The sequence below is a fragment of the Pan troglodytes genome, chromosome 1, assembly GCF_028858775.2.
Source record: "Pan troglodytes isolate AG18354 chromosome 1, NHGRI_mPanTro3-v2.0_pri, whole genome shotgun sequence".
Taxonomy (NCBI): domain Eukaryota; kingdom Metazoa; phylum Chordata; class Mammalia; order Primates; family Hominidae; genus Pan; species Pan troglodytes.
The window spans coordinates 195,707,908-195,728,519 of NC_072398.2; the positions used below are offsets into that span (position 1 = coordinate 195,707,908).

Here is a 20,612-nt window from a genome sequence, read left to right on the forward strand (position 1 = left end):
TCAGCCTCCCGAGTAGCTGGGATTACAGGCATGTGCCACCACGCCTGGCTAATTTTTTGTATTTTTAGTAGAGACAGGGTTTCACTGTGTTAGCCAGGATGGTCTCGATCTCCTGACCTCGTGTTCCGCCCGCACTGGCCTCTCAGTGTGCTGGGATTACATGCGTGAGCCATCGCACCCGACCGGTGATTTTTTAAATATAAAAAAATCAATTTTAAAAAAGGATCGAGGTGCCGACCTTGAAGACCATGTTGTGGGTTAAATTGTGGTCCCCAAGAGAGATGTCCACGCAGATCCTCAGAATATGACTTCATGTGGAATAAAGTTCTTTGCTGGTGTAGTTAATGTAAGGGTCTTGAAATGAGATCATCCTGAATTAGAGTGGGCCCTAAATCCAGTGAAGAGTGTCCTTAGAAGAGACAGAAATGAAGACAAGAGAGACAAAGAGATAATGCCATGTAAAGACAGAGGCAAAAACTGGAGTAATCTACCACAAATCAAGGAACACATGAGACCACCAGAGGCTCAAAGAGAGGAGGAAGAATTCTTCCCTAAAGGCTTCAGAGAAAGCATGGCCTTGCCAACATCCTGATTTCAAACTTTTAGCCTCCAGAACTGTGAGATGATAAATTTCTTTAATTTTAAACCACCAAGTTTGTGGTAATTTCTTATGGCAAACCTAGGAAACTAATTCAGATTTTAGTACATGGAAGTGGAGTGCTGCTTTAATATCTAAAAATGTGAAGGTGGGCCAGGCATGATGGCTTATGCCTGTAGTCCCAACACTTTGGGAGGCCAAGGTGTGAGGACTGCTTGAGCTCATGAGTTCGAGATCAGCCTGTGCAACATGGTAAAACACCATCTCTATTAAAAAACTTTTAAACAAAGAAAGAAGAGAGAGAGTGGGAGAGAGAGAGAGAGAGAGAGAAAGAAAGAGAGAAAGAAAGAGAAAGAAAGGGAAAGGAAGAGAAAGGAAGGGACGGAAGGAAGGGAAGGGAAGGGAAGGGGGGAAAGGAGGAAGGGAGGAAGGAAGAAAGAGAGAAAGAGAGAGAGACAAAGAAAGAAAAGAAAGTAACAAAAAGAAAGAAAGAGAAAAAGAGAGAGAAAAGAAAAAAATGTAAAGGTGGCTTTGAAATTGGGTAATGGGCTGAAAGAGTTTTGAGATGCATGATTTTAAAAAAGTACAGACTGCCTTAAAGACATGGTGGTAGAAATACTGATGTCAAAGGCAATTCTGGTTAGGGTTTAGAAGGATGTGATGAGCAACTAAGAGAAAGCTTCTGTAGTCTTAGAGAATACATACACAGAATTGTGAACATTTTGGTTCATATCAATATTTTGGTTAAGGATGCTTCTGTTGCTGTCTCAGAAGTAAATAAAGAATATGTGACCGGGAACTGGAAGAAAGGTGAGCTATGTTATAAAGTGGCTGAACTATGTTCTACTGTGGGATAGAAAGGAGAATCTGGAAGCCATGAACTTGAATATTTAGCCTAGGAGATTCCCAAGCAAAGTGCTGAAGGTACAGCTTGGTTCCTCCTTGGTATTTATAGTAAAATACAAGAAGAAAGAGATAAATTGAAGAAGGAACTTTAAGCAAAAGGAAACAACGATTAACTGGGAGGTTCTCAGATTATTCAGAATACAAAGGATGCAGAAATTAGGAAATTCACTGTTAGAAAAGTGTGTTCTAGAGAGCAGGCCACGTGGCTGGACAACCATATGCTGAAGGTAATAGCAGTGTGACTCATGGATCCAATCAATCATCTCAACAGAAACGAGGAATGGAGATGGGGTTATCAGTAAGGAGCTGTGAAGAATCCTCTCGTCTAATGATATGGACCCCCTTGATATGTAAGGAGACTGACAAGGTTTTAAAGAATAACATACCAACAAAAATGCTGTCAGCCTGTACTGAAAGGAACAGAGATGGGACAAAATTTTTTAAAGTGTCTTACTTCTGGGATTTTATAGGCAAGAAATGGGCTAATACAGTTACTCAACTACAAACATGTGCAACCCTTCAGGGAAAAGTAAAAATGACTGAAGGCAAGCAGCATAGTGGGGGTTTGGGGGAGGGGAGAAACAGGCCCACACCAGCTGCAGACAGAGCCTCCATGGGCCCAGAGGGCAGAGGATCAAGCCACAGAGGATTATTCTCAGGCCCTGAAACCTAGAGAAATTTGTCCTGCTGAGTTTTGAACTTGCTTGAAACCGGTGATCCTTTATTCTTTCCATTTTCTTCCTTTTGAATGGGAATGTCTATCTTAACAGCTGTCTCATCCTCTCATCACTGTATTTTGGAAGCAGATAAGTTGTTTTCCAGTTTCACAGGTCCACAGATGGAGAATTTTATCCCAAATGAATCATGCCGAGTCCATACTCTTACCTAATTTAGATGATTTAAGACAATGAGATTTCAAATTTTTGAGGTTATAATATTTGGAGATTTTGGACTTAAGAGTTCATGCTGTAGCTGGGCACGGTGGCTCATGCCTGTAATCCCAGCACTTTGGGAGGCCGAGGCGGGCAGATCACGAGGTCAGGAGATGGAGCCCATCCTAACATAGTGAAACCCCGTCTCCACTAAAAATACAAAAAATTAGCCAGGCATGGCGGCACGCTCCTGTAGTCCCAGCTACTTGGGAGACTGAGGCAGGAAAATGGCTTGAACCCAGGAGGCAGAGGTTGCAGTGAGCCAAGATTCTGCCACTACACTCCAGCCTGGGCGAGAGAGTGAAACTCCGTCTAAAAAAAAAAAACAGAGTTCATGCTGTAATAGGTCGAGACTTTTGAGGATGTTGGGATGAGGTGAATTTATTTTGCATATGGGATGTAAATGAAGTTTTAGGGGTCAAAAAAAGAACTGTAGTGTATTAAACTGTGGCTCCCAAAAGTTATGTCCATCCAGAACCACAGTATGTGAGCAGACTAGATCTTTGGAGAGGTAATTACGGTAAGGATCTTGAGCTGAGAACATCCAGGAATAAGGTAGACCCTAAGAGACAGAAAAGAAGATGCAGAAAGAAGACCAAGGGAAGATGAAGGCAAAGACAGGAGTTTTGCCGCCACAAGTCAAGGAATACCAACCAAGCCACAAGAAGATAGAAGAGACAAGCAAAGATTCTTCCCTAGAGCCTTGATTTTGGACTTCTAGCCTCCAAAACTGTGAGATAATTTCTGATGTTTTAAGCTACCAAGTATGTAGCAGTTTTTTGGCAGCCTTAGGAAACTAATTTAAGAGACCACCAATCATCAAAGATACAACAAATTGAACACCAAAAATAATGACTATGATAAATTAGAATGTATCACATATGGTAAAACTCGTGAGTTCCTAATGATACTCCCTCCCAAACCTCACCTTTGGGAGTTGTGAGGGCGGGCATCAATTCATTTTTCTGAAAATTACTGATAAAGGGGAAAAAAAAAAAGCATTTATCCTGCTTTTTCTTTACAAACCGTATTACAAGGTAACCAAATAATTGATGAGGGAATTCTTTATGAAAGAATTCCAGTTAATAAATACAAAAGAAATGACCAAAAAAAATCACTCTTCTAATGAAATAATGGATATAGGCAAGAATTATCATTAAGTGAAAAGTTAAAAATAAATTACATTTGGATCCCACTGACAGAACCTAAACCAAATGATCCATTTAGTATCACTAAAAGTAGAACCACCACTTATGTTACCTCCTAGAACGATCCAACAAGAATTCACAGCCCCATCTAATGGAATGACTATAAATCCTAATTTGTCTAGAACAATTCCAGTTTAAACTATTCCTTCTGTGTAATCATTATAGCACCCCCTTTCATTCTCAAAATTGTCTAATTGCAAATAAATTATATAACCACTCTTTATAAATATTTCTTGCCAAAGAAACTGAACCTAAACTCATCAAGCTCTACCAACTAGGGCTCTCAATCTTGGCTACAGACTGAAATCACTTGGTAAATTTTTTAAAATATTGATGATGACATTTTACCTCATGGGCTCTGATTAATTTATCGGAGATGTGGCCTAGGGATCAGGATAACTAAAAGCTCTCCAGATAATTCTAAAGTTTTAGCCAAAGTTCAGAACCACTGCTCTGTATTTAATTTGTGGGAAATATGAGGGGTAAAGGAACATGTTAAATACCATAACAAGGATTCAATCAGCCAAATCCGAAATGTGGAAAATTATCCTGGAACAATAACCTATTTTTTCCAACAAATAAATAGCATGGGAAAGGAGCACAGGGGGTATGAGTTAAGAAAGGGGATTACTGGCTGGGTGCAGTGGCTCATGCCTATAATCCCAGCACTTTGGGAGGCGGAGGTGGGTGGATCACTTGAAATCAGGAGCTTGAGACCAGCTTGGCCAACATGGCAAAACCCTGTCGCTACTAAAAACACAAAATAAGCCAAGGCTGGTGGTGCATGCCTATAATCCCAGCTACTCGGGAGGCTGAAGCAGGAAAATCGCTTGAACCCAGGAAACGGACGATGCAGTGAGCCAAGATCACGCCACTGCACTCCAGCCTGGGCAACAAGGGCAAAACTCCATTTCAAAAAGAAAAAAAAAGGTGGGGGGAGGTGATTAAGGTTAAGAAAAACTTAAGAAACATATAAACTAAATGAAATGTGTAACTCTTAGTTGGATGATTTAAACAAATCAAGTGTAAAAAGACACTTAAAGAATAAGAGAAGTCTGAACACAGACTGGATTAAGGAACTCTTTTGTTAGGTGTAACAGTATTGTGGTTGTGCTTGTTAAAAATTCTTATCTGTTAGAAATACACACGGAAGTATTTGTAGATTAAATGATGTGATGTGTGTTATTTCTTTGAAATTATTTCAACTATGAAAAAAAGGAAGGAAGGAGGAAGGAAAGGAGGGAAGAAAGAAGGGAGGGAGGGAGGGAAGGAGGGAGGGAGGGAGGGACAGAAATGAGTAGTTAGATGAGACAGGAATGGTAGATTAATTTTTGGCTTATAAATGTATAATATGCATGTCAGTATTAAAATACATCTGTAAGACATATTGGGAAGTGTAAAGAAAGAAAAACACATATGATTCTTGATATGTGCTGGGTTCTCAAAGAACTGACAGTGCTGGGTTCTATATGCTGGATAGACCAAAACAAAACAAAAAAAAGGACTATCTTTGGTCAAAGGCAGCTAATTAAAGCTTCTAGGAGGCCAGAAAGATGATATGAATGAAATTAAAATAACAATATAAATATTTCCTAAGTACAAGAAAGTGGGTATAGGTATGAGAAGGTTGGATAAGAACTATTACTACCCCAAAATTGCTAAATTCCAGAGATTATACCATAAACTGACTTTGAAAAACCCATGCTCCTGCTAATGGCTAAGCCACATAAAAGTGTCATTTTTTTTTTTTAAGTCAAATGGTCAAGTATTAGCAATTTTGTTCGGTTGAATACAGTACATTTATACAATACTTGCCTTTCTCCTTTGCTAAAGTAAGTACATACAGTTAGCTCATAGTAAAATAATCAGAATTTTTAAGGGAAATATCACTTTTCTTTAAATAGTGGCTGTTCTCCTAATACAGAATTCAAAAATACCTCTTAAGTATCCATAGAAACTGCAATTTTATATTTATCTACTTACATATTCTTTAGTAAGAAAACCTTTCTGGCAAGGCGCGGTGGCTCACGCCTGTAATCCCAGCACTTTGGGAGGCTGAGGTGGGCAGATCATGAGGTCACGAGTTCAAGACCAGCCTGGCCAACATGGTGAAACCCTGTCTAAAAATTAGCTGGGCATTGTGGTGCATGCCTGTAATCCTAGCTACTCGGGGGACTGAGGCAGGAGAATTGCTTGAACCCAGGAGGTGGAGGTTGTAGTGAGCTGAGATCGCGCCACTGTACTCCAGCCTAGGCGACAGAGCAAGACTCTGTCTCAAAAAAAAGAAAAAAAGAAAAAGAAAAAAGAAAATCTTTCCATTGTCAAAAAAAGTACAAACATAATCTTTAAAGTAAATCACAGCTTCAAAATATTTAGTGTATATTTTCTAAAAAATAAATGTGAGCTGTGAATACATATTTTAAGATGATCTCAAACAAAAATGTATTTCTTAGGGAACAAGTTAACTTAATGATTCCTGAGAAGTAACTTACATCAACTTTGTTTGAATGTAATTCAAATTATTCTAACATCCATATATTCCAGATAAAGAATTATGTTCTTTATTTTACAAATGAGAATATAAACACTAACCATAATATTTCTGGATAAACAAAAGTTCTAACCTATATGATCGAACAGGACCAGTTCAAGTAATAATTGATCCTGATTTAGCCATCATATCTCCAGCAAATCTCTCTGTGCCTTAATTTCCTAATTTATAAAATGGGACAATAATTGTGGTTGAAAAATACATCACATGTAAAATACTTAGAAAAATGACTGGCACTTAAGGGTTTATAAATACCAAGTATTATCATTATTTATAGATGTCTCTGCTTATTACAAGATGGGAAGAACCAGCGTGTGAAAACAACTCAGAATCATTCTCAGTATTAGAATGGCCTCTCCTTTTTTTTTTTTTTTTTAAAAAACACAGTGTCTCTCTTGCTCTGTCACCCAGGCTAAAGTGCAGTAGCACAATCATAGTTCAATGCAATCTCGAAATCCTAGGCTCAAGCAATCCTCCAAGCAATCCTCCCACCTCAGCCTCGTGAGTAGACGAGGCTACTAAACCTCGGGTAATTTTTTTAATTTATTGTAGAGATGGGGTCTTGCTATGTTGCCCAGGATGGTCTCAAACTCCTGGCCTCATGCCATCCTCCTTCCTCGGCCTCCCAAAGTGCTAGGATTACAAGCATGAACCACTGTACCCAGCCACAAGCATTATTATTTACAGATGCCTCTGTGTGTTACAAGATGGGAAGCAGTGTGAAAACAATGCAGAATCACTGTATTTGAATGGCCTCTTCAAATGGTCTCTAAACAGAGTCAATACTTTCTTAAAGTAAATTATTCACATTGCATACATATAAATCGCAAATATTGTAATGATATGTACCGCCATGTTTTTAAGTAATACATTTAGCAAAAAGACAGAAAAGAGAAAAAGTTAATTAAGGAATTAAGAGGGATCAATCTTTTGCAATTATTTTATTATAAAATATTAAAATAACAGAAATTCAAAAGAAAACTTCTCCATATCCCATCACATCATGAAGTCAATGCTTTCATTTGTTCATATTTTCTACTGTCTATATGTGTGTTCAATTTTCACAGATTTATATATTAATAGATAACATTTTATAGTCTACATTTTCACTTAGCATTATACCATGAATACTTTTTCCACTTTGTGAAATTTGCACCCTTATACTCTCTTTCGTTTCTCCTCCCTACCCACTGAAGGTAATCAATGGTAATATCTTGAACTGTGTCCTCCACAATTTTCTCTAAGTTCATACATATACAAGCATATACAGACACAAACGCGGGGAGGCAAGAAAGGTCGTTTTGTTTTGTTTTTCACAAAAAATGGAAGCATACTATTTATACATATGCTTTCTCTCTTTTTTAAGCATACCAGATATATACATCTCAAATTTAATACACACAGAATTTTAAGTATGAAAATGAATACAATTTACTAGACCGGGTAATATTTACATTTACAAAAGTTATTATTTTGTATGTAAACTTTGAAAAGACAAGGATTTTACAACAAAATATGGCCGCCCAATTTAGTTAGACCTCATACTTCATAACATACTGGTTATTATAATAGCCATGCATAAGTAATTCAATCATTTATAATAAGCCTACCTAATGAGTCTTAAAAGCTATTTGAGAAAACAAAAATTTTATCATCTAAAAAAATTAAATAATATGCCAACTTTAAAGTGTGTGTGTGAGTATGTATTTGTGTGGGTGTGATGCTTGCTGTAACGCCTTCATGTATAGGCACTAGGATATGAACTTAATTCTCTCTATACTAGAGATGATAGATGAATATAGCGCTGATCCACCCACATACTCAGCTCCCCCGTGTTCACAAATTGAGAGACTAGCATTCCAGCATATTCTGAATACAAGTGTTCCAACTGCCCACAAATATAAAAACAAGACATCAGGCAGGCCTACCTAGAATTTAAGGTTGTTAACCCAATGGTCTTAAAATGCAGTCACCGGCTGGGTGTGGTGGCTCACACCTGTAATCCTAGCACTTTGGGAGGCCGAGGCGGGTGGATCACGAGGTCAGGAGATCGAGACCATCCTGGCTAACATGGTGAAACCCCGTCTCTACTAAAAATACAGAAACAAAAAATTAGCCGGGCATGGTGGTGGGAGCCTGTAGTCCCAGCTACTCGGGAGGCTGAGGCGAAGGAATGGCGTGAACCCGGGAGGCGGAGCTTGCAGTGAGCTGAGATAGCGCCACTGCACTCCAGCATGGGCGACAGAGCAAGACTCCATCTCAAAAACAACAACAAAAAATGCAGTCACCTGCCCATCTAACCATAATCCAGAACAATCAGAAGATCCCTAAATCTGGATCCATAGGAGAGAACTCTGGGGAGTAAAGGACGCTATGAAAGATTTACAGAGCCCCTCAAAATTACAAAGCAGAGAACTTGGTACTCAACCCATAGAGCCTCTGCTGTACTAGGTAAGCTATTCTTACAAAAATAAGTCAGCAAGTCTTTTGAGTTCCTATTGTGTAGAGGTCACAAGATGTCCAGACGCAAAAAGCAATGAAATAGATACTATGTTAAAGGAGTTCACAATTTATCAAGAGAGCCAGCATATATTATCCTAAATGACCCTAAGTAACAAAGCACAATGCCTAGCATGTAGCTTATGAAATAGCACAGGTGCTTAGCAACTTTTTTGTGACATGATTACAAAGGTCAAAAGCAGTAAGCATCATTAAGTACAATACCATGTCATCAATGCAATTTCAGATTGAATAGCCTAAAGTTACTATCTAAGTCTATGTGGATAGTTTGTTTCAACTCCCTCAAGGCAGTCAATTTCCAAAGACATGGTACTGCATAGTCCCCATTAATCGGCTTGGAGTATACATATGGAATCCACATGTAATTTGGCACACACCAAAAAAAAGTGGAAAAAAGTACTTATACCATTTAAGACAATCATACCGAATATTCTAATGAAATATCAAAAACAAAATGAATTATGGATCAAAAAATATTATTTATGTATTATTTTTACTTTTTCTAGAGAGGGGGTTTCCCTCTGTCACCCAGGCTGGAGAGCAGTGGCAATATCATAGCTCACTGCAACCTCCAACTCCTGGGCTCAAGCAATGCTCCCACCTCAACCTCTGAATAGCGAGGACTAGAAGCATGTGCCACCACACCATTAATTCCAAAAATTAATGAATGTAATTTTCCTCTGTGATGAAACTGGCAAAATAATGGGGGAAACCTATACAAGTGCTGCGTATGTTATAGGTTGTTAAAAATAAAATTAACTTTTGGGCCAGGCCCGGTAGCTCACACCTGTAATCCCAGCACTTTGGGAAGCCAAGGTGTGCTGATCACCAGAGGTCAGGAGTTCGAGATCAGCCTGGCCAACATGGCAAAATCCCATCTTTACTAAAAATACAAAAATTAGCCAGGCATGGTGGTGCTTGCCTGTAATCCCAGCTACTTGGGAGGCTGAAGCAGGAGAATTAATTGAACCCGGGAGGCGGAGGTTGCAATGAGCCGAGATTGCACCACCACACTTTAGCCTGGGCAACAGAGCAAGACTCTGTCTCAAAAATAATAATAATAATAAAGTTTTTACTGCTACCAGTATGGTTTTTTTTTTCCAGCATTCCTTTAGCAGAAGATTCACAAGACCAGTAACATCTTTTAAGTGTACGACAAGAGGTAGAATATATTTAAAATCTAGTTGAATTTGTTGTCAACGCACATCGATGTTTTCTAGAATATCCTAGAACATCCTAGTACAGAAGGTGAATGACAACATTCACAGCAACTGGATGCAGAAATCTCCCTGAATTAACGTTACATATCTTAAGTAATTTACCCTGTATATTTTCATTGGTGGACTATATGCCATATGCCTTCATCCAAGCACAGTTAAGGATCTAGTTCAAAACTGAACACAACTTGAAAATTTTAAAATTTCAAAACACATGCATTCCATACACAACATTTATACTTACAAAACTATTTGGACATACCATCATACAGCTTAACTTGCTCTATGACTAATTATTGCATTAGGTGAATCCAACATTTCGTAAACTTATCAATGGTAAAAATTTATTGTTCAAAACACTACGATGAAATGCATTAAAATAACATGACTGATGAACAGAAAGAGGGATAGAGGGGTAAATATATGATAAAACAAGTGGAATGCAATTTTTTTTTTGGAGGGGGTTTTGAGACAGTGTCTCCCTCTGTCACCTAGGCTAGAGTGCAGTAGCACGATCTCGGCTCACTGCTACCACCGCCTCCCTGCTACCACTGCCTCCCAGGTTCAAGCGATTCCCCTGCCTCAGCCTCCCGAATAGCTGGGATTACAGGCACCCGCCACCACGCCGGGTTAATTTTTTGTATTTTTAGTAGAGACGGGGTTTCACCATGTTGGCCAGGCTGGTCTCGAACTCCTGGCCTCAAGTGATCCTGCCGCCTCGGCCTCCCAAAGTGCTGGGATTACAGGCGTGAGCCACTGTGCATGTCCGGAATGCAATGTTAACAGTAGGATCTAGGCGGTTGGGTGTATGACTGCTCCCCGTAAGTTTTATAATATTGCCGGATAGTTCAAAATATTTTCCTAATAAATTGTTGGAAAAAATAATACTTGACACTTCTTTGGTCATTTACAATTTAAGCTTTTAAGGAGAGAAACACAGATTAAAGAAACTCCTCTGTGGCATCCCACACAGGCACTATAGTTGGGACAAACCTGGATTCAAATCCTACCTCAACCTTGCAACTAGCTGTGTGATCTAAGTAAATTACTTAAGCCCTCAACACCTAAATTTCCTCATCTGCAAATAGGTTCTAGGAGGAGTTACTATGAAGTTAAATTCTTCACATAAAGGTCTTAGCTCAGTGCCAGGCACACAGTAAGCACTCAAAACATCAGCTGTAGCATCATTACGAGATTACTAATTTTACGCTAAGCTGAAAGGGCATTCTTCATAAAGTAGTAATTTTTTGCCCTTTTGCTAATTGATCGTTTCTGAAACCATTCCCAAAAGGAAGACTCCTAAAAGGAAACTTACTTCTTATCATGCTAAGCGGGGAGGAAGTAAAAGAAAAGTGAGGGATATTGCTCAATCGATAGTACAGTATTGTTCGCCATCTGAAAAAAACCACTCAGAATTAAATAAGGAAAGTTTCCAGACAAACTTTAAAAGGTATTCAAACAACTCCTATGTAGAATTGGCTTCACCTCTGCAGGTTGATTGGGTACATCCCTGTTATGAGAAAACTTGTCGTATTCTTCCAAGTCCCTAATTGCGAGTAAGAGGCTAGGCTAGAACATGACATTCATAGTAGCCAAAATCTTTCTCCTAAATCAGGACATGCCAACGATCCCACTTCTTCACAGGTAAGACCACCACCCCGACTTTGGTCTAGATAACGGCTATGGGGGGAGGGGAAAGGAGGCAGGAAAATGAATTCGCGATGGTGTTACTGAAGAACCCTCCGGTTATTTCTCCTGAGACCCCTCCACGACTTATTCCCGCCACCACCACCCCCACCTGACCTCTCCCCAGTTAAACTTCCAGACTCTGATGTACTAAAGATGCACTAAAGATGCACTTAAGAATCTGACACCTCCCCTCCCTGGGCCTAGATATCCCACCCCAGTGCTGGGGAAGGTCGGGGGGGAGGAAGGCAAACAACGGCCCCCTCCCCTCCCCCCCACCCAGCACCAAATCTTTGTCCCACCTGCCAAGGGACCGCTCGCCAGCGCGCTCCGGACCCAAGGCTGCCTCAGACCTGCCCGCAACCTTGTCCTAACTGGGCCTCGGCGACCCCTCCACGAACCTGAGTATGGCCCATTCCCGGCCCCGGGCCGCGCCCCGCCCCCCGCCGCCCGAGTTCTGCCTCACCTCACCTACCCTCTTTCGGGGGCCGGACTCCACCTCTCTCTCCGCCATGTTGGGCCCCGCTCGGAACCGCTGCGGCTCCCCGCGCGGTGGCGGCGGTACCTCTCGGCCCCCCGGCCCCCGCCCACACTGCAGGCACGGCCGCCTCGCGGCAGCTTCCCCGGACCCGGCCGGGCCTTGCGCCGAGAGTGGGGAGGGGGCGGATGCCGCGCGCCGGGCCGCAGCTTCTGAGATCCCACGGGTCCGCGCGTGGGCGGGAGGGCCTGCCCGGGGACGGGGTGGGGGCCGGGACTCGGGGGGTTAATGGCCTCCAAGGGGCCCCGTGAGTAGGATTATTTTCTCTCAGAGAAATTCCTCCGCCTGCGGTTTCTTAAAGGGATCACCAAATCAGCCCCTTGCGCGCGCCCCTGATGCGCAGGCGCACCCTAAGTCCCTCCTTCCTTTCCCACCAAGCCCCCGGTCCTGAGCGTGCGCGGTAAGTGGCCATGGGTAGGCCAAATCCTGCAAGTCTCTTTGCTGCCAGCAGCTGCTCCCACCACTCAACTATGGCCGCTCCCTTAAAGGGACCATGACGCAGGGATGAAGGAGAAATGAAAGAAATTACTGGAAAGACAATCTGGAGAATTGGGTGCAATGTCAGTGAAGGGTTCCACATCACCATCTTACACCTGACTACAGTGGTACCATTAAAGAGGGAAAGTCATGGTAAGCTGAAGTTCTCAGTGGACCTCTGAACATGAAGAATCCCAAACCAATGAGGGAACAAGACAGTCATCTCAAGGAAAACCAACTTTCCTCCCTTTCGACTGCCTGTTCTGAAGCACAAGGCATAGAATATCAAGAGCCAACTCCTATAACCTCACCTTAAAATCAAAGCTTTTGGTGATTTTGAAGATTGAACCAACAACTGGAAATAATTTCTTCAATAGTAATTTATCCTTAGAACATCAAAATGGAGAAGGATCTTAGGGAACCATTTACTCCAGTGCTCCCAATGATAAAATTGCAGCCTGATCATGGGAAGGAATTTGTCCCAATGTAACTAATGGCTGGTGTGGAGTTGGAATCAAGATTACAGTCTCAGTCCTCCAGGCTGTCTTCAGGCGAGAGATAAATTTGGTTTAATTTGATATCCCTAGAAGATTAAAAATTGAAGTTTCATGGTATTTGGAGAATATCATAATTCTCTTGTGAAGATGTAATGATTTGCAGATGATGGGTGTCCTCATTCACCTCTATTGAAGGAGCTTGACAATCTGCCTTAAAGGATAAGCATCTTATTTCTAAGCAGGAAACCAGGAAGTAGATTTGGGTCTATCTTGTTCCAAAACTGGGTCCTAAGCTGAAAATCGCTGAAAAAAATGAGGGCTTCATTCATTCCTCTTCTGTTCATTCTAGTTCCCACAAGCGTTGGGTGGAGAAAAAATTAAGTTTATAATGATAGTTCAGGGACAGTGGGGAGACATATAGTAAGAAATACAAAGAAGATGCCTCCTGAAGGTCATTTCCCATGACAAGACATATTCAAGTGGGAATGATAGCTCCTGAAGTCACAGGATAATGAGATGTAACTTCTGTTTTCTGTTTTATTTAGCACTTGGTAGCTATTCTGAAACAGATGTTTTCTAATCTGTAATATTTTGCTGAAAACTGTTGGTGAAATTGCTGGAAGTTTCCATACTGGCCTTGCTTATGCCTTTAGCACTGTCTTTAATTTCACTCCTCAGTAGGAGAGAAGAAAGAAGGACAAAGAAATATGTTCATTTCAGCCAGAATTTTAAAAACATGTTCCCTTTAGTTCCATGTCCAGGACAAGAAAGAAAAGAGGAGCCAAGAAAAGATAATTCCAGGGAATGTGGCTACATAAAACTTGTAGTGGTTTCCACCTGTTTTATTGGCAGTGGAATACTCCCTTCTAATAAAATCTGGTGGTTTAAAATGTGGAGCTGCTAAGTTGGGAGTGTAAGTGGGGAACCCACTAGTCTATTCACCCAGCTTCACCCTTGCACTCTCTCTCCTTTCATGCCCCCTCCCATCATTACAGAAATGTTGAGTTTCTCAGATCACAGTTTAAACTTATTAGTTTAGTCTAACTCCACATTTTCAAGATGGAGCCTCTGAGGCTTAGAGAAGATATGATTTGCTTGAGATCACACACAGGATTAGTAACAGTATCAAGACTGAAACAGACATCTTGATCCTCAGGGCTCTGTCCTACACAGACTGTTTCTGGAGGTATTAGCAATGTGTTAGGTCTCGAATAATAGGTGGGATTTGTGCATTTCAGATAATATACAAGCATAACATGAATGTTCAGGGCAGTCATCCATATGGAGGAATAAGACAAGAGAAAACCATTTAGTGAGCACTGAAAAGTTAATCATAATTTTATAGAAGGATTCACAGAGCTTAAGTGACTAGTCCAAGATCATTCAGCACAGAGGCCAAGTCAGAATTCAAAGCCTTGTTCTTTCTGACTTATTTGAAATATCGTAAAGTAGACATTGTAAATTGGTGGCCTTGTGACCAAATCTGTCCCACAGAAATGCATTTGATTTGTATTGTGTATAGCTATATGATCTTGGTCAAGGTAATTGTCCTGTGCCTCACTTTCCTTATCTGTAAAATGGGACACCAAGAGGATTAAATTAGTTAACATCTCTAAATCTCCTAGAACACTGTTGGTTCCTAATACCATATGAGTATCATTATTATTATTATTATTATTATTTTTGAGACAGAGTCTCACTCTGTCATTGAGCTAGAGTGCAGTGGCGCGATCTGGGCTCACTGCAAGCTCCGCCTCCTGGGTTCACACCATTCTTCTGCCTCAGCCTCCCGAGTAGCTGGAACTACAGGCACCCGCCACCATGCCTGGCTAATTTTTTGTATTTTTTTTTTTTAGTAGAGACGGGGTTTCGCTGTGTTAGCCAGGAGGGTCTTGATCCCCTGACCTTGTGATCCGCCTGCCTCGGCCTCCCAAAGTGCTGGGATTACAGGCGTGAGCCACCGCGCCCGGCCATTATCTTTTTTTTTAAAAAAAAGTTAAATCATATATCAACATTTTAAATGGGATATTTCACCTACAAGTTCAGTGCTCTGACTTGTCTCAAAAAAAAAAAAAAAACTAGACTATAATGGGGCTAGTATCTTGCAAATATCAAACAGATTTCTTTTAACTTTCTTAAGTCATCTTCTGTCATAGACTCTTGCTTGAAATGTAGCCTTGAGACTTATTTTCCCAATCAGGAGAGAACAGAATGGAGAGAAAAAGAATTTGCTAAATTTTCTTAGTTCCATTTAACCTATGAAGCTCAGCACATAATAATTTCATAGAGTTTTTACATACTCCACAGGAAATGCCTTCCACCCAAATATCCTTCCATCCAGGACAGCTAAGCCATGAGGCTGCGTATAGGGAAATAAAAGAAAAGTCTGACTCTTTTAATAAAAGGGTAGAGAGAAGAAGAACAAAGAGAGAAGTAAGAGAGGCATCATTGAGAGACATGTGCTCCTGTCTTCCCATTCCAGCTCTTCAAGGCAGAGAGGATTCTTACTCTGCTCCTGTTTAAGATTCCAAGTAGAGATGACTTGCAGACTATGCCCATACCAACAAGCAGACAGCCACATATGAGCAAAAGTCATGCCCTGATGTAGTTGGGAAAAAAGAGCAGGTCTGCATTTAGCTCCTCAGAGTGTCTCTCAGCCAGAGATGAATCCAGGTTTTACAGATCTTGAAGCTTACGTGATGGGGGTAGAGGGAGAGTTTTTTTGTTTGTTTGTTTTGTTTTGTTTTGTTTTGTTTTTAAGAAAAAGAACACAGAATTACATACACAAAATTAGGTACAGGGTTTTGGGCGGAGCTCTGCAAGTGAGTGGTCCTTAGCTCCTGCGAGAGAAGATATCCAGAAGTTCCCACATACCCTGTAGAAGAATAAGGAAAGTAGCCAAGAATGCTGGCTGGCAAGTATAGGAGGAAGTAGCTCTGTAAATTACACTGGGCCAGGAACAAAAAGTAGTAACAGCCAGACCTCAGGAAGAGCTGTGTGGTTTGCCTTCAGGCTCTGAGCAAACTTAGCGAGGCCAGGCTACAAAACATTCCACTCTCTTAACAACAGGCTGTAGAGCATCCTGAGAGGTCAGGGACTCCGAATAGATTCAAGGTCTCAGGCTTCCCCAAAGTCATAATGCCTCATAGATGCAGACGTTATTTTAGATACTCACTCAGAGGGAGAGGGCAGCCACAGGAAAGATACAGTGTTTCTTTCCAAAAGAAATTATTAACTAACAGAATTCTAACCATTAGATTCAAATATGTTTTAAACTACATTGGACATTTAGGTAGATCCATTCAGAAAATGTTAGGAAGAAAGTAAAACAAGTGGGATGAAAAATAACTGTAGTGGGGCTACTTTAGATATGTTAGTCAGTGAATATTTTCCGAGGAGGTGACTTTGTTTTTCTTTTTCTTTTCTTTTGGATACAGGGTTTTGGCTGGGCACGGTGGGTCATGCCTGTAATCCCAGCACTTTGGGAGCCAAGGCAGGTGGATCACTTGAAGTCAGGAGTTCCAGACCAGCCTGGCCAACGTGGTGAAACCCTGTCTCTACTAAAAATACAAAATTTAGCTGGGCATGGTGGCACATGCCTGTAATCCCAGCTACTCGGGAGGCTGAGGCAGGAGAATTGCTTGAACCCAGGAGACAGAGGTTGTAGTGAGCCAAGATCGTGCCACTGCACTCCAGTCTGGGCGACAAAGTGAGACTCTGTATCAAAAAAAAAAAAAAAAGAGGCAGGATCTTGCTCTGTCATCCAGGCTGGAGTGCAGTGTCACCTTCATAGCTCACTGGAGCCTCAAACTCCTGGGCTCAAGTGATTCTTCTACCTCGGCCTCCCAAAGTGCTGAGATTACAGCTGTGAGCCATCGCACCTGGCTAGGAGGTGACATTTGAACTAAAACTTAAATCATGAACTCATGACTGAGAACCATCTGTGCAAATGTCTGGGTCAGAGCATTCCAGTCAAAGGGAGCAGGAAGTGTAAAACCCCTTGGCAGGAACAAACTTGAAGTGTTCAAGAAAAGCAAGGTGCCGATGTTACTAGAACCAAGTGAGATGGGGCAGAAGATGAAGTCAGAGAAGCAGACAAAGACAAATTATGAAGATCCTTGGAGGCCATGGTAAGGATTTGTAATTTTCTGTGTATGATGTAAAGCCATTGAAGTCTTTGGAAAAAAAAAAATGATGTGAACCCTCTGGATACCATGTGCATTGCAGAATGAGCCATAAAGGAGCAAGGGTGGATGTAAGTTACGAGGCTTTGTGGCAGTCCAGGTAAGAGAACAATGACTTAGCCTAGGGCATTGGCATTGGAGATAGTAAAAATTAGATTCAGGATATATGTATTTTGAAGGTGTAGCCCACAGAATTGCTGCTAATGAATTGGGCGCTGGGAGTGAAAGAAAAAGTGATTTAGGGATGATTCTTAGCTTTTTAGCCTGAATAGATAGGTTAATGCTGTTGCCCATTATTTGAAATGGAGAAGAAGAGAGCAGATGTGAGAAAGTGGGCAGAGAAGGAAGGAAGATGTCTTGGACATGATAAATTTGAGATGCCTCTAGACATCCAAGTGGAAATGTTGAATAGCAGTTAGATATTCAAATCTGAAGCTTAGGAGAGATAACAGGGCTAGAGATAGAAATATGAGAGTCATTGGTATAAGCCATAGACTTGATAGAGTTACCAAGAGCACGTATATTGAAATGAATCCGGAGGCACCCCAATATTTACAGCTCAGAAGGAGGAAGAGAATCAGCCAAGTAGCAGGAAAGTCAGGAGAATTTGTGGTCTCAGTAACCAAATAAAGAGTGTTTTGGGAGAGGCTCAATTACTACTTTTTCAGATGTCACTGAGAGGACAAGTAAGATGAGGCCCAAGAATTGATGATACGATTGAAAGATCTTTAGTGATCTGGACTAGAATTATTTCAGTGGATTTGTTTAAACATAAGCACGATTGGAGTGGCTGGAAGAGAGAACAAGAGATGAAGACATAGAAACAGTGAATGTGAACAATTCTTTCAAGAAGTTTCACTTTGAAAAAGATTAGAGAAATAGAGTGCTATTGGAGAGGAATGTGGCCCAAGAAATCTTTTTTTAAAAGATGGGAATCACTAATGCACATTAAAAATAGTAAACCATGACCAAATACATTGGAAAGGTCAAATAAATGACATGGGCCAGGCGCAGTGGCTCATGCCTGTAATCCCAGCACTTTGGGAGGCTGAGGAGGGTGGATCATCTGAGGTCAGGAGTTCGAGACCAGCCTGGCCAACATGGTGAAACCCTGTCTCTACTAAAAATACAAAAATTAGCTGGGCATGGTGGCAGGCATCTGTAATCCCAGCTACTTGAACTCGGGAGGCTGAGGCAGGAGAATCGCTTGAACCTGGGAGACAGAGGTTGCAGTGAACTGAGATTGCACCATTGCACCCCAGCCTGGGCGACAAGAGCAAAACTCCATCTCAAAAATAAATAAATAAATAAATAAATAAAATAAAATAAAATAAAATAAAGGACATGGCCTCCAAAACCTCTGCCTCCAAGCTGAGACAAACCATGGACATGAGGGTGAGACAGTAGAGAAGAGCCAGGAAGTAGATAACCAGGCAGGTCAAAAAGAAATCACGCATCCTGGGGTAAATCCAACTCTAGAAGTCAGTTCTCCATCTGGTATTTAGTCCCTGGGACATGCATTCTTTAGAATTATCATAATTATTGTTTTTTTCTGCAAAGGAAGCTAAATATCAGTTCATTGATTGATTATTTATTTATTTATATTAGAGACAGGGTCTTGTTCTGTTGCCCAGGCTGGAGTATGGTGGTGTGATCATGGCTCACTATAACCTCAAACTCTTGGGCTAAAGGGATCCTCCCACCTCAGCATCCTAAGTAGCTAGGGCTACAGGCCTGTGCCACCACTCCAGGTTAATTTTTAAAATATTTTTTAGAGATGGGGTCTCTCTATGTTGTCCAAGCTGGTCTTGAACTCCTGGCCTCAAGCAGTCCTCCCACCTTTACCTCCCAAAGTGCTGGGCATGAGCCACTGCGCCCAGCCAGTAAATTCAGTGTACTTCTTCTATAAACCTTGTTCTTCAAGTTCTACTGGATGAGATACAATTCAGTACTAACCAGGATATATTAAAGATGAGCACATTGAAGCTGGGCGTGGCAGCATGTGCTTGTATCCCAGCTTCTTGGGAGGCTGTAGTGAATTATGATTGTTCCTGTGGATAGCCAGTGCACTCCAGTCTCCTGGGCAAATAGTGAGATCCTGTCCAAAAAAAAGAACGAGAAGGAGAAAAAGGAGGAAGAAGGAGAAGAGGAAGAAGAGGAGGAAGGAGGAAGAAGGAGGAGGAGAAGGAGAAGGAAGAGAGAAGGAGGAGGAGGAGGAAGAGAGAAGGAGAAGGAGGAGGAAGAGAGAAGGAGGAGGAGGAGGAAGAGAGAAGGAGAAGGAGGAGGAAGAGAGAAGGAGGAGGAGGAGGAAGAGGGAAAGAAAGAAAGAAAAGAAGGAAAGAAAGAGAAAGAAAGAGAAAGAGAAAAGATGAAAGATGAGCACAGTTAATGCTGGTGAGTTAGATATTTTGCATGGCAGAAAGAAAAGGTAAAGAACGTAGCCTGGCAAGTAACAGTATTGTAACCCAGCTGAATAATCATGAGTGGTTTTCAGCTCCTAAAATAATGACAATAATAACAGCAACATTGCTTTCAGTAATGCAGAAATTATTTTCAAAAGTAAAGTTTTAAAAAGTTTTATATTAAAAATCATTCCCGCCAGCTGGGTGCAGTGGCTCATGCCTGTAATCCCAGCACTTTGGGAGGCCGAGGCAGGCGGATCGCCTGAGGCCAGGCGTTGGAGACCAGCCTGACCATATGATAAAACCCCATCTCTACTAAAAATACAAAAACTAACCTGGCATGGTGGCATGCGCCTGTGGTCACAGTTACTCGGGAGGCTGAGACAGGAGAATCGCTTGATCCTGGGAGGCGGAGGTGAGCCGAGATCACACCATTGCACTCCAGCCTGGGCAACAAGAGCAAAACTCCATCTCAAAAAAAAAGAAAAAAAAAAATTCACCCCCCCACAAAGAAAGAAAAACAGAATATGCACTTTTAAAATTTTATTTATTTACTTTTTTTAGAGAGAGACCAAGTCTTGCTCTCTTGCCCGGCTGGAGTGCAGTGGCACAATCTCGGTTCACTGCAACCTCCACCTCCCGGGTTCAAGCAGTTCCCCTGCCTCAGCTTCCCAAGGAGCTGGGACTACAGGTGCACACCACCACGCCCAGCACATTTTGTATTTTTTTAAGCAGAGATGGGATTTCACTATATGTTGGCTAGGCTGGTATTGAACTCCTGACCTCAGGTGATCCACCAGCCTCGGCCTCCCAAAGTGCTGGGATTACAGGTGTGAGCCACTGTGAGGGGCCCAGAATATGCACTTTAAAATTCTGGAAAGATACAAAAAAAAACA

The 20,612-nt window shown here is 41.5% G+C and overlaps 1 protein-coding gene across 20 annotated transcripts in view; it reads right to left on the minus strand.

The window, feature by feature from the left end:
• ZMYM4 (zinc finger MYM-type containing 4) overlaps window positions 1-12,518 on the minus strand; it is a 154,049-nt gene extending 141,531 nt beyond the window's left edge. For 3 of the 20 annotated variants that reach the window (XM_063782907.1, XM_063782861.1, XM_063782903.1), the window contains exon 1: window positions 12,094-12,212. Coding sequence is in view for 2 of the 20 variants with exons in the window: in XM_009453500.5 (XP_009451775.2) it covers window positions 12,085-12,132 (48 nt within the window). In the remaining 18 variants the exon portion in view is untranslated. Of the gene's footprint in view, window positions 1-12,084 lie in introns of all 20 variants that reach the window. The other 17 variants (XM_001166982.6, XM_024357821.3, XM_024357822.3 and 14 more) reach the window with 17 other exon arrangements.
• Between the last annotated feature and the right edge of the window lie 8,094 nt (window positions 12,519-20,612).